This window comes from Nansenia antarctica (genome assembly GCF_963989245.1).
Source record: "Nansenia antarctica genome assembly, chromosome: 2".
Classification (NCBI taxonomy): Eukaryota; Metazoa; Chordata; class Actinopteri; order Argentiniformes; family Microstomatidae; genus Nansenia; species Nansenia antarctica.
Window position 1 is genome coordinate 12,748,243 of NC_137675.1, and position 13,623 is coordinate 12,761,865.

Here is a 13,623-nt window from a genome sequence, read left to right on the forward strand (position 1 = left end):
GGTGGGACTGGGGTGGGACAGGGATGGTACTGGGATGGTACTGGGATGGTACTGGGATGGTACTGGGGAGGGACTGGGATGGTACTGGGATGGTACTGGGGAGGGGCTGAGATGGTACTGGGATGGTACTGGGATGGTACTGGGGAGGGACTGGGATGGTACTGGGGAGGGACTGGGATGGTACTGGGGAGGGACTGGGATGGTACTGGGATGGTACTGGGATGGTACTGGGATGGTACTGGGATGGTACTGGGGAGGGACTGGGATGGTACTGGGGAGGGACTGGGATGGTACTGGGATGGTACTGGGATGGTACTGGGATGGTACTGGGGAGGGACTGGGGAGGGACTGGGATGGTACTGGGGAGGGACTGGGGAGGGACTGGGATGGTACTGGGATGGTACTGGGGAGGGACTGGGGAGGGACTGGGATGGTACTGGGGAGGGACTGGGGAGGGACTGGGATGGGACAGGGGAGGGACTGGGATGGGACTGGGGAGGGACTGGGATGGTACTGGGGAGGGACTGGGGAGGGACTGGGATGGTACTGGGGAGGGACTGGGGAGGGACTGGGATGGTACTGGGGAGGGACTGGGGAGGGACTGGGATGGTACTGGGGAGGGACTGGGGAGGGACTGGGATGGTACTGGGGAGGGACTGGGGAGGGACTGGGATGGGACAGGGATGGTACTGGGGAGGGACTGGGGAGGGACTGGGATGGTACTGGGGAGGGACTGGGGAGGGACTGGGATGGGACTGGGGAGGGACTGTGTGTTTTTACTACCGGTGTGCGTGTCTGTGTGTGTGTGTGTGTGTGTGTTAGTGTGAGTGTGTGTGTGTGTGTATATTACACCAAGTGCTATGGGGGTCTGATGCCACTCTTGAACATGTGTTGATCCTCTATAATGTCTCAATATAACTTCTGAAACTCCCCTCTGCTAAAGAATATCAAACCAAACAACAATTTGGCAATAAAATCAAGATTAAAAGAAAGAGCAAAAAGCAAAGAAAGAAGAAGAATACACTTTTGCGGCAGACTTTCTCCCCCCCCAAAAATAAAACAATAAAACAAATTAAATAAAACAAAAATGTTGAAAGGATGAGAAGAGTTCCTGGTGTGTTGAGGGAGTTGGAAGGACTCCATTTCCCATGATACCTTGCACTCCAGGGCTGTGCAAGCCATCTGTGTGTCTACAGTTCATCCTGGAGCGGTCAACGCTGGTTCTCCTCTCACCCCGTCTCAGAGGGCTTCAGACTGGGGTTGGGTCTGTAGGAAAAACTGGGGATGCAACCAGAGGCCTATTGGGTCTCAGCAAGTCATCCTGGAGCTGGGACTCTAGGACCCAGGGGCGGTGCTCCGACCTCTCCCAGGCTAGGGCACTTCTCAGCTGGGCACTGGTCCTACGATGAGTGGGGGCAGCTGGAGCTCAGGGGTAACAGAGTCTTGGAGGCTCTCCTTCGTTATTGCTATGCAGGTAGTAGGGCAGACAAGTAGCTTTGCACCCCTATACAGGAGAGTTGGGGGTTTAGAGTGGGTTTAGGGGTGGGCGGGTTTAGTCACCGCTGCAGTTCACTGACCCACTTTGCTGCGAAGGGCGTGGGGTTAGCCTTTCAGGATAGCCTGGGGATTGGGGATGGATAGGGCCTCAAAGTTTTTCTGACCATGTAACCTGGCCAAGGAAAACCTCTGGGCCTTAGCTAGGTCTATGGTATGGGAGTACATGACAAAACATAGTGAGTTTGGCACATTGGGGTGGCGGGGGAGAGTAGGGCATTGATGCACGTCGACGCATGCGCGCGCACACACGCATACACACTCTGCCCTGTCAAAGTGCCTAGCTGCTTTGGTAAAGAAGCACCTCCACCATCTCCACGTCATAAACCTGTGTGAGGGATGCAGCTGTGTAGCACAAGTCCAAACTCTTCCATTGGCTATAGTAAGGGAGGAGGGCATGGGGGGGAATCGGGCATCTGTACACACACACACACACACACGCACCCACACACACGACTTGAGGTCCAGAGTAAAGAGGGTGTCCCGAGATTCCTCCTCCAAAGTATCTGTGTGTGTGTGTCTGAGTTTGAAAGTGTGTGTGAGGGTTTTATCTAGTCGTCGTCCCGTCGACGACCCCCTTGCTCCCAGGGTGCATAGGGTCAAAGTTCATTCAGGTAGGGGGCGCTCGTTAGCGCCGAGGCTAATGCTAACCGCTAATGATGCTGGTACCTTTAAAATAGACCTACTATCTATCTATCACCATCATCTGTATATGCAATTAAATATACACGCAATCTCAGCATAGCCAAGTTCTACAATCAAAAGCTTAATAATAAGACTATGAAATTCATTGAATATTCAACGGTAATAATAATAATAATAATAATAATTATAATAATAATGATAATATAGTCATCGTCATCTCATGAGTTTTTGTCAGCAGCCAACACTAGAACATTCAGGGGTGGTAATTTGCATATGTACATTAGAAGTCATTTACATCCTGGCTCTGCAGGGGTGGTGGGGGTCAGGGGTCGTAGGTCAGAGGTGGTAAGGTAAAGGTGGAGAGGGGGGGGGTGTCGATGCTGTTATCTGAGCCTCTTCTCTGCTGAGTAGATGGACATGTAGTAGTCATTGCTGCCCACCGCCAGGTGAGGCTGTGGATGGGAGAGGAAGTATGTTAGACTGTCACATACACATAAAAACACATTCACAATGACAAACCACACACTGGAGTTAGGTGCTAAAGGTTCAATGTGATGGAGACACACTTAAAGTTCTTATTCTAACCACACTGCCTCCTGACAAGTCTACAGAAAACACCACCAACAATGGACAGCAGTGTACAACCACGAACAAACAGCGCCCTCCTGGGGCCAAACAGTGTAGTTTTAGAAATGCTCGACCTCTACAGCAGGTTTGGTCAAAAGTGTCCCAGCGGTGTCTGAGATATCACCACGTATAAACAGACGGAGACTGAGTCACAGTCCCCTCCCTGAACTCATCATGGGACAATTACAGTCAGTCATTGTGACCAGTACCCAGTACATAGTTGATATATATTATAAACTCTAATGAAATAAATATATAGTTTATAGTTGATATTATAAACTCTAATGAAATAAATATATAGTTTATAGTTGATATTATAAACTCTAATGAAATAAATATATAGTTTATAGTTGATATTATAAACTCTAATGAAATAAATATATAGTTTATAGTTTATATATATTATAAACTCTAATGAAAGAAATATATAGTTTATAGTTTATATATATTATAAACTCTAATGAAAGAAATATGTAGTTTATAGTTTATATATATTAAAGCTGTACTATAACCCATATATATTCCAACTGTACTATAATGAATCAGTAGTATAGTTAAGTTATAATATAGTTGAGTACATTCTAACAGTATAGAGTTGATGTATATTAACAGTATAGAGTTGATGTATATTAACAGTATATAGTTGATGTATATAGCAGTATATAGTTATATATATATATATGGATATAGCAGTAGTGGATGTTACCCAGTAGGGATGGAAGGCCAGACAGCTGATGGCCCCGATCCTCTGACCCATGAAACCGTCATAGTATTTAATGTTGCTGATGACATCACCGTTGGCATTGTACACAGCAATGAACTGGTTCATAGAGCCACTGGAGGGAGGGAGGGAGAGAGAGAGAGGGAGAGAGGGAGGGAGAGAGGGGGGGGAGAGAGGGAGGGAGAGGGGGAGGGAGAGGGAGGGGGGAGGAGGAGGGAGGGAGGGAGGGAGAGAGAGGGAGGGGGATGGAGAGAGAGAGAGAGAGGGGGGGGGGGGAGGGAGAGAGGGAGGTAATAAAGGAGAGAGACACTGTTAAATGTGGCCAACAGCAAAAAAAAAGTTAAAGAAAAGTGATTGGATATTATTTATAAAATCAGCTAGCTGAGTAGTATTCTAGTGTGGCTAGTGGAACAGAACAGGGGAGGCTGGTGGAGGCAGAAATCAGAGGACCATTCCATTCCATGCATTACAATGACCCCCATCCCTCCGATGTCTACCTCCACCAGCCTCCATTGGAACAAAACCTGTCATCTATGAACAGGCAGTGTCTTCCTGGTGTGGTGGAGCGTGAACTGACCAGGCGAACAGGTTGGCTTGGGGGTGGATGTCCAGGGCTGTTAACCCCTTCACCGTCTGCAGCACGTTCACAGAGTCTGGCGAACGCAGCTCCAAGAAGCGCACGTCACCATTCACACTGGGAGAGAAAGAGAAAGAGAGAGAGAGAGAGAGAGAGAGAGAGAGAGAGAGAGAGAGAGAGAGAGAGAGAGAGAGAGAGAGAGAGAGAGAGAGAGAGAGAGAGAGAGAGAGAGGACGGGACACCGTTAAAGACTGATGGTCTGATTACATCTTTACAACGTGCGGGACCAGGGAAAGGGGGGGGGAGAGAGAGAGAAAGAGAGCGCTGTAAAGAAAGATACAAAAATAAAAGCCAGCGAGAGGGAGACAGAGATGTAAAGAGAACGCCAGAGAGACAGGGATAGAGAGACAGAGAGAGAGAACGAGAGAGAGAGAGAGAGATAGAGGGAAAGACAGAGAAAGAGATAGAGAGAGAGAGAGAGGCAGAGAGAGAGAAAGACAGAGAGACAAGGAGAGAGAGAGAGAGAGAGAGAGAGACAGAGAGAGATAGAGAAAGAGAGAGAAACAGAGAGAGAGAGGAGTACCTGACACTGATGATGTGTCCGTCTGTCTTCTTCTGCAGGTGGGCTTTGACCACCCAGGCCCCGTGCTCCCGGTACGTCATCACACGACTGCGGAGGACAAACATGAACTCAGTAACGCCACGACTAACACCTTCCACCACAGGTACCTCCACCACCGGTGGAGAGGTGACTAGTGAACAGACTAGGCCAGGGTTCGACAGTAACGCTTGCCCGGAGCAAGTCAAAAATTCGCCAAGTTTGTTTTGCGCGAGCCCGACGACGCTGCTAGATCCTGGATATTTTTACCTGTGTGCAGGAAGAACAATAGACGGCGCAGGCGCCAGACCAGACTAGATGATCGTGGAGTGAATATATTATTAAAGCCTGTCGATCGCGTACGCTTTAATAATATCTTCACTCCACGATCATCTAGTCTGGTCTGGCGCCTGCTCCGTCCTGTAGGCTGACATGTTCCACACCACCTGGGGAGGCTGGTGGAGGTAGAAATGCATTACAATGATCCCATCCTCTGCTTTCTACCTCCACGACGAACAGGTGGTGAGGGGTTCCAGCAGTTGTTTAGGCGGTAGTACATGTATGTGGCCACCGGGTGTCACCCCGGCCACAGAGAGGAAAGGGCTGTGCTGGGAGACAGCGGACAGGGGATGGATTGTCATGGTAACAACATCCTGAAGACACTGAGGTGTAGTGAAAGTAAGGAGGAAAAACAGCTGTAGGCCCCGGCGTATTCCCTTAGTTTAAAACACACACACACACACACACACACACACAGACACAGACACACAGACACACAGACACACACACACACACACACACACACACACACACACACACACACACACACACACACAGACACAGACACAGACACAGACACAGACACAGACACAGACACACACAAACACACAGACAAGCTCACGCTCCCACACTCAAGCACACACGATCTTAAGTGTTCCTGTGTGTAAGTGTGTGTAAGTGTGTGTGCGTGCTCAGCCCTCGTATTTCGGAGAGAAGAAGAGCACAAAGGACCCCCCCCCTGAGGGGAAGAGCATCAATTAACATGAGTTAAAGATTCATGAAGCACTTTACAGCTTAATGGAGGGGAGTGGGGGGGCTGAAATAATGTTTGGTTGAAGGGGGGAAACATTTGCGGATGTACACACACACACACACACACATTTACAGGAAACACACCAAGAGAGCTTGGAGCACAACGGGTGACAATACGGCACACCATGTAGGGAATAATGTCCTCTAGAGTACCACACACACCACACACAGTACATGTCCACTAGAGTACCACACACACCACACACAGTACATGTCCACTAGAGTACCACACACACCACACACAGTAGATGTCCACTAGAGTACCACACACACCACACACAGTACATGTCCACTAGAGTACCACACACACCACACACAGTACATGTCCACTAGAGTACCACACACAGTACATGTCCTCTAGAGCAGAGGTTCCCAAAGTGGGTACCTGTCCGGGGGTGCCGCCAAATCTGCTCGTAAAAAAAAAAAAAAAAAAAAAGAAGAGAAGTATACGGTAATATAAAATTATAATAATAATACATGAATAAACGTTTGTTTATTACATGTGCAATGGAGTTCATAAGCAAATAAAAGATGTATTTATCAGATTTGAAAGATATTAATTTACTAACTAGGCCTACTAGTTACTAACTAACTACTCCTCACTGAAGTCTTGGACCAAGCGGTGAAAATGGTTAATTATGTAAAATCACGCCCGCTGAAGTCACGGCTGTTCAGCACATTGTGCAATGAGATGGGGTCCGAGCATGAGGGGCTCTTATTACACACAGAGGTCCGCTGGCTGTCGCGGGGCAAGGTGTTATCCCGTGTCTATGAGCTCCGAGATGAACTGATAACTTTTGTCAGTGAGCACGACTTGCCATACAAAGAACAATTGGAAGATGAATCGTGGTGGATTAAGCTTGCTTATCTGGCAGATATTTTCAGCCACCTTAATGACCTCAACATGAAAATGCAAGGGAAGGCTGAGAATATCCTGACAGCGACAGACAAACTGAACGGATTCCAATCCAAATTGAGACGGTAGCAAGACGGGGTGGCCAAGAAAAACATTGAAATGTTTACGTTGACGGCCAATGACGCAGCACACAAGTCAGCGTCTTTCTTGAATCTGATCGCTGCGCACCTACGTATGCTGGAGGAGAGATTTGAGTCCTATTTCCCTCCAATGAACGAAGACTTCGACTGGCTCCGGGATCCGTTCAACCCCCTCTCATCAGCATCAGCCGCTAGTTTGAGCAGCAAAGCTCAAGGTGAACTGGCAGAGCTAGGTTTGGATAGGTTTTGGCTGCTTGTGGGACATGAATATCCATCTCTCTCAGAGAGCGCCATCAAGGTGCTTTTACCCTTCCCAACCTCCTACTTGTGCGAGCTGGCTTTTTCTTCTCTAGCATACGTCAAGAACAAGACACGCACGCGTCTGTCAGTGGAACAGGACCTGCGTGTCGCGGTGTCCACTATCTCTCCCCGCATAAAGACACTCTGCTCCCAAAAGCAGGCGCATGTGTCCCACTAATGCGCACAACATATTTCTTTGTTTTGTATTTCTCTACATTTTTACAATTCTGTCATGATTATTATTGTTAAATTATTATAGTTGTGAGTTACCCGTTTGGTTCAGATGTGAAATAATAATCTCAAAATGAGCATTGAAATGAGAATGCCATTTTAAGGCATTATTTTAAGCCCCCCAAAAAAGCATTGTTCCATTGATTGATTATACAGGCCTTTGATATTTTATTTGTGTGAAGAATTCCCTCTGAGTCTCCTCCCATATTGTACAATCCTTGAGGGACACAATTATTTAATTTAGCGATAGTTTGACTGACCTATGCATTCTTGCCCATCCATTACAGTTCATTTATGACTTTTATTATCTTGTTAAAATTCATTGGGGCAATACTTATGTATTATATATAAACACACATTTTCAAACCAATTCATCGTGTATTGTTTTTAGTTTAAGCTCCGAGGCATTTTTTAAAATCTTCGTAGAGTTGGGGTGCCTTGGAGAAGGGGGAAAGCTTCAGGGGTGCCTTGGTTAAAAAAAGTTTGGGAACCTCTGCTCTAGAGTACCACACACACCAAACACAGTACATGTCCTCTAGAGTACCACACACACCACACACAGTACATGTCCTCTAGAGTACCACACACAGTACATGTCCTCTAGAGTACCACACACACCAAACACAGTACATGTCCTCTAGAGTACCACACACACACACCACACACAGTAGATGGAGACAGAGGAGTTAGATTGAGGCTGTTCTGCGTGTGGGTCTGTGATGATAATAAGGAGGATAACTTCAACTGGATTACATAGAACTGAATGAATGATTTTAACCTTTTCAAGAGAATGAAATGAAAGTGTGAAGGAGATGGCTGGTGTTGTTAACAGGTTTGGGGATCGTGACAGTTTGACTGGAGCTTAACAGTGGAACTGTTACCAGCCATAATGTGTGTGTGAGTGTGGATGCATGTGTGTGTGTGTCTATGTGTCTGTGTATATACGTGTCCGTGGTGTGTGTGAGTGTGTGTGTCCGTGGTGTGCGTGTGTATGCCTGTGGTGTGTGTGCATGTGTGTGCGTGTCCGTGTGTGTATGTGCATGCCCGTGGTGTGTGTGCGTGTGTGTATGTGCATGCCCGTGGTGTGTGAGCGTGTGTGTGTGTGTCCGTGGTGTGTGTCAAGTCAAGTCAAGAGTCAAGAGTCACTTTATTGTCCCATCACTGGGAAATTTGTATTGGGCTTACACCCCACAGCAGCCAACAAAGATCAACAGACAACAAAGAGCAACAGACAATACAGAATATTAGCACACAAACAGAAGGCGGACCTGATTAAAACAAGAGTGGAAATAAAATGATAAGCAAGATAAGTTACATTCATCTGGTGCAGTTTAAAAGTTTAACAGAAACGGGAATAAAAGAATTTTTAAATCTGTTTAATCTAGCGCGGGGGACTCTGAACCTCCTCCCAGAGGGCAGCAGTTCATACTCTGCATGTAGGACATGGGAGGGATTCATGAGAATTCTATTAGCCTGTCTGAGAGTAGCCTGTTCAAAAATAGACTGCAGGGATGAGTGGTCTTTCACCCCTATGATCTTCCATGCAGTCTGTATCAGTCGGACCAGTTTGGACCTTAGTTTTACAGATAGGTTACCAAACCAAGATGTAATGCCGTATCTGATGAGACTCTCTAAGACAGACTGGTAGAAAAGTAGCATAAATTTTGGGTCAACACCATGAACTCTAAGGCGGCGTAGGAAGTGTAGTCGTTGTTGTAATCTGCTACAAAGGCTGTCTACATGAGTGCTCCAGGTGAGTGAGTTATCAATAAAAACCCCAAGATATTTGTAGGAGGCGACCTGAGAGATGGATTGTTTGTGGATGACCACAGGCCTGTGGTCCCCAACACCTCTGGGGTCGAACACCATCTCCTCAGTTTTCTTAACATTTAAAACCAGGCAGTTAACATCACACCATTTAACAAACCTCTGGATTTCAGAATAATAGTCATTTAGGTCACTGTCCTTTTTGATTAAAGCAAGGATGGCAGTGTCATCTGAAAATTTTATGATGCGGTTGCTAGGGTAGGTGCTTCTGCACTCGTTTGTGTATAAAGTAAAGAGCACAGGGGAACTGACTATACCCTGAGGAGCACCTGTGCTTATGGTTCGGGGTTCCGAAAGAGTGCCATTAACACTGACCCGCTGTGTGCGGTTAGTTAAAAAGGAGTGATACCATTTTATAATGGGGGGGGGGACATTAAGCCCATTTAACTTCTCAATTAAAAGGTGCGGCTGTATCGTGTTAAAAGCAGAACTGAAATCAACAAATAAGAGTCGGACATAGTAGGTGTGTGTGTGTGTATGTGCATGCCCGTGGTGTGTGAGCATGTGTGTGTCCGTGGTGTGTGTGCGTGTGTGTATGTGCATGCCCGTGATGTGTGAGCATGTGTCCGTGGTTTGTGTGTGTGTGTGTGTGTGTGTGTGAATGTGTGTATGTGTGTCCGTGGTGTGTATGTGTGTGTGTGTCCGTGGTGTGTGTGTCCGTCCGCGGTATGTGTGCGTGTGTGTATGTGCATGCCCGTGATGTGTGAGCGTGTGTGTGTGTGTCCGTGGTTTGTGTGTGTGTGTGTGTGTGAATGTGTGTATGTGTGTGTGTGTGTGTGTGTGTGTGTGTGTCCGTGGTGTGTGTGTGTGTGTGTCCGTCCGCGGTGTGTGTGTGTGTGTGTGTGTGTGTCCGTCCGCGGTGTGTGTGTCCATGGTGTGTGTGTGTGTTTGTCCGTCCGCGGTGTGTGTGTGAGACTGACCAGTCGTTGGGGCCCATCCTGCGGTCGTAGACGCGGACAGATCCGTCTCCGAGCCCCGCCGCGATGAGAGACCGCTGGCCGTCACATGACAGAGTGGTCACACAGCTGTCCGCTCCCGTAGGGATGTCCTGATGACACACACACACACACACACACACACACACACAGACACACAATTAATCGAAGCAAGAGAGAACATTACCATTGCAGTAGGGCTGGGACGACGCTCGACTATGTCAATACGTCGACTTGCGTAATGTGCGTCGCATTTTTTTTACAATTATTTCGCAAATAAGTTAGCTTTCGTTTTTGCTAGCGAAATAGCTGATAGTTGATGTTGACTGCTCAAGGAGAATACATATGTGAAAGTACAGAATGCCTGAGAGCCTTATATTGCATTATATTACATTATATTTTGAATGGTCATCTGGTGCCTGAATATTGTGTTTTCCTTTACATAAATAATGACATTTCCACCATAAATTGATGCAGAAAGGGAACAAATTGGTGCATATCAATTCACCAGAATGCAAGAAATTAAGTGTTTGATGTTTAAGGACCCCCAGACAGCCCTGCTTCATGGGTCCCCCCCGATGTCAAACACCACTGGTACCACCTCCGCCGCATTTTGAGCCAGGAAAAACCCTGATGGCCAGGTTGGCATTCAAGTTGGCTAAACATAGCAGTGAGTCTGCCCTGTGTCTGGGGCTGTTTGACAGAGGCAGTTACAGTAGTAGTAGTAGCAGGTCGCCGAATTAAAGGTGTCTGTGTTTAATTGCGGGCCCACAGACAGCCCCCATACATCAGCTGATCATTTAAAGGGGCGGCCGTCTGAGTAATGTGCATGTCACACGCTGCTTTGTTTTATAAGAGCAGCAGCTATTACACAGAGTGCTTTATAAAGACACTGTTAAACAGAGAGAGACAATACAGCCATTATTTTGGAGAAAACTAAGTGATACATTAATCGAACAGTAAAAAAAATAACCGTTAGACTAATCGTTAAATTAACCGTTAGACTAACCGGAAAAATAATCGCTAGATTAATCGTTAGAAAAATAGTCGTTTGGGACAGCCCTACATTGCAGTGACGTAGCGTAGCTAGAAGTCGGGACATTAAACATTGAGTGAGGCCTGTACTCTGCGGTCAATACAGCCACAGGCAGGACCAGGCCGCTACACACACCCAGAGGAAACACTGTCCTACTGCCAGCCAGGTGACCTGCACTGTAACACTGCCTGGTCTGTCTAGCCTGTCAACTATGAACACATTGTGTGTGTGTGTGACCATGTGTGAGCTTATATATGTGTGTGTGTGTGTCCTACCTGGACCTTCATCTCTCTCTCCGTGTCCCAGATCCTGATGACCCTGACGTCACCTGACGTCATCAGCAGCCCCGTCTCCTGCTCCCAGTCCACCACCATGCCTGCACCTGGGGAGGGACCAGAGTCAGCACACACACACACACACACACACATACACACACACAGCTCGGACCGTGCGGTATATGCAGTCACGTACAGAACAGTTGGGATGTCTGCCTCAGCTAGGAGAACATTCTGGAGACCCAGCACAGCATAAGGAAACAAACCTGTTTACACTTCAAAGACTACAGTATAAAAAGATCAGCACTCTCCTCCTGTGTGTCGACCTGGGGATGTCTCTTTGACACATGGACACACACGCACACGCACACACACACAACCCTCTTTTGACCAGAGAAGGGCTCAGAGCATCCATCTCTCCATATTATGCTGAGCCTGTAGTGCCGTCTCAACCGCACTTGACATGCACTGTGACACATGGCTGGGACCGGGGCACATCTTAACCTTGGCTCGAGCTCGGGGGGGGGGGACCCTAGACTCGGGACTAGACATCACCCTCCCCCTCATCATCATCCCTTCTCTCCTCTACCCCCTTGTTACTATCACCACTCCTCTCCTCTTCCTCCTCCTCCACCCCCTCGTTACTATCACCACTCCTCTCCTCTTCCTCCTCCACCCCTCGTTACTATCACCATTCCTCTCCTCTTCCTCCTCCTCCACCCCCTCGTTACTATCACCACTCCTCTCCTCTTCCTCCTCCACCCCTCGTTACTATCACCATTCCTCTCCTCTTCCTCCTCCTCCACCCCCTCGTTACTATCACCACTCCTCTTCCTCCTCCTCCACCTCCTTGTTACTATCACCACTCCTCTCCTCTTCCTCCTCCACCCCCTTGTTACTATCACCACTCCTCTCCTCTTCCTCCTCCTCCTCCACCCCCTCGTTACTATCACCACTCCTCTCCTCTTCATCAGCCCCTCTCCTTTGTTCAGACCAGCTCAAACCTCCACAGAGAGACTTCAAAGGCACGAATGTCACTTTTCGTGTGTGTGTGTGTGTGTGTGTGTGTGTGTGTAACTCAGGGAGTGTGAGTGTGTGTGTGTCTGCTTCTCTCGTGCGTCTGTGGGCCCTCGTTGTGCGTCACAGTGGGCACATGCAGACGTGTGGGGGAATACTACACACAGACTGTACTCAACCACCTAGCGAGCTGACGCACGCGCACACACACACACACACACACACACACACACACACACGCTCGCGCGCAGTTGGCCCCATTCCGAGAGTGAGGGAGGAAAAAGCGGCATTCCTTTTGAAGTCCAGAGCTCTGCGCTAGAGAGAATTCTCTGGGTGATCTGAAAGGAGGGCTGAAAACTACCAAACACACACACACACACCTCACCCCCCCCCCCCCCCACACACACACACACACCAAAAGCTAACTGAAAGGTCATCACAACACCACAACAGGAGGGCTAATAACCTGCCCCCCCCTCTATGTCTCTCTCCTTCAGTCCCTCTTTTCTACACCTCTTTCCCCTCCCTTTACTCAGTCTCTCCATCCCCAGCTTTGCTCTCAATCACTCCAAATCACTCCCTTGCCTCTATTTTCGATTTCTTCACTCACTCCATCCCTCTCTCTTATGTTCAGTCACTCTCGTACACCTCTTCCTCCTCCCTCCACCCCTCCCTCCCTTCTCTCCATCCGGCTGGGTCAAGCTAGTCCAAACCTCCCTGACTCCAATCACAACAGGTTTCTCAGCCAGAGAAAAAGAGAGAGCTCTGAAAAGCTGGGTCTTACACACACACACACACACACACACACACACACACACACACACACACACACATACACACACACACACACCACTGATACCCGTCCGTCCGACATACACATAACAGGTCAGTCCCCTGAGCTCTCAGAGACCCGGCATCAGCAGAACTACTGCTACACATCAACCCCCCCCCCCCCCCCCCCCACACACACACACACACGCACGCGCACACGCACGCGCACACGCACACGCACACGCACACGCACACGCACACGCACACGCACACGCACACGTCCTATGGCAGCTTCCACTGAGCCACTGGGTCTTCGGAGCCCACACACAAATCAATAGTAACATTATGTATGTAGAATGGAGAGATCAGGAGGGAGGGAGGGAGGGAGACTGCTGCCTCGGCACTCGCTGCCTTCTCATGT

The 13,623-nt window shown here is 48.3% G+C and overlaps 1 protein-coding gene across 1 annotated transcript in view; it reads right to left on the reverse strand.

Moving 5' to 3' along the window:
* Positions 1 to 772: 772 nt before the first annotated feature.
* The window catches only part of rptor (regulatory associated protein of MTOR, complex 1), a 157,747-nt gene continuing 144,896 nt past the window's right edge, over positions 773 to 13,623 (reverse strand). The window contains 6 exon segments of the mRNA XM_080524289.1: positions 773 to 2,651; positions 3,533 to 3,662; positions 4,125 to 4,241; positions 4,708 to 4,794; positions 10,089 to 10,216; positions 11,415 to 11,521. Of these exon segments, the coding sequence (XP_080380415.1) occupies positions 2,583 to 2,651; positions 3,533 to 3,662; positions 4,125 to 4,241; positions 4,708 to 4,794; positions 10,089 to 10,216; positions 11,415 to 11,521 (638 nt within the window). The 3' untranslated portion in view covers positions 773 to 2,582.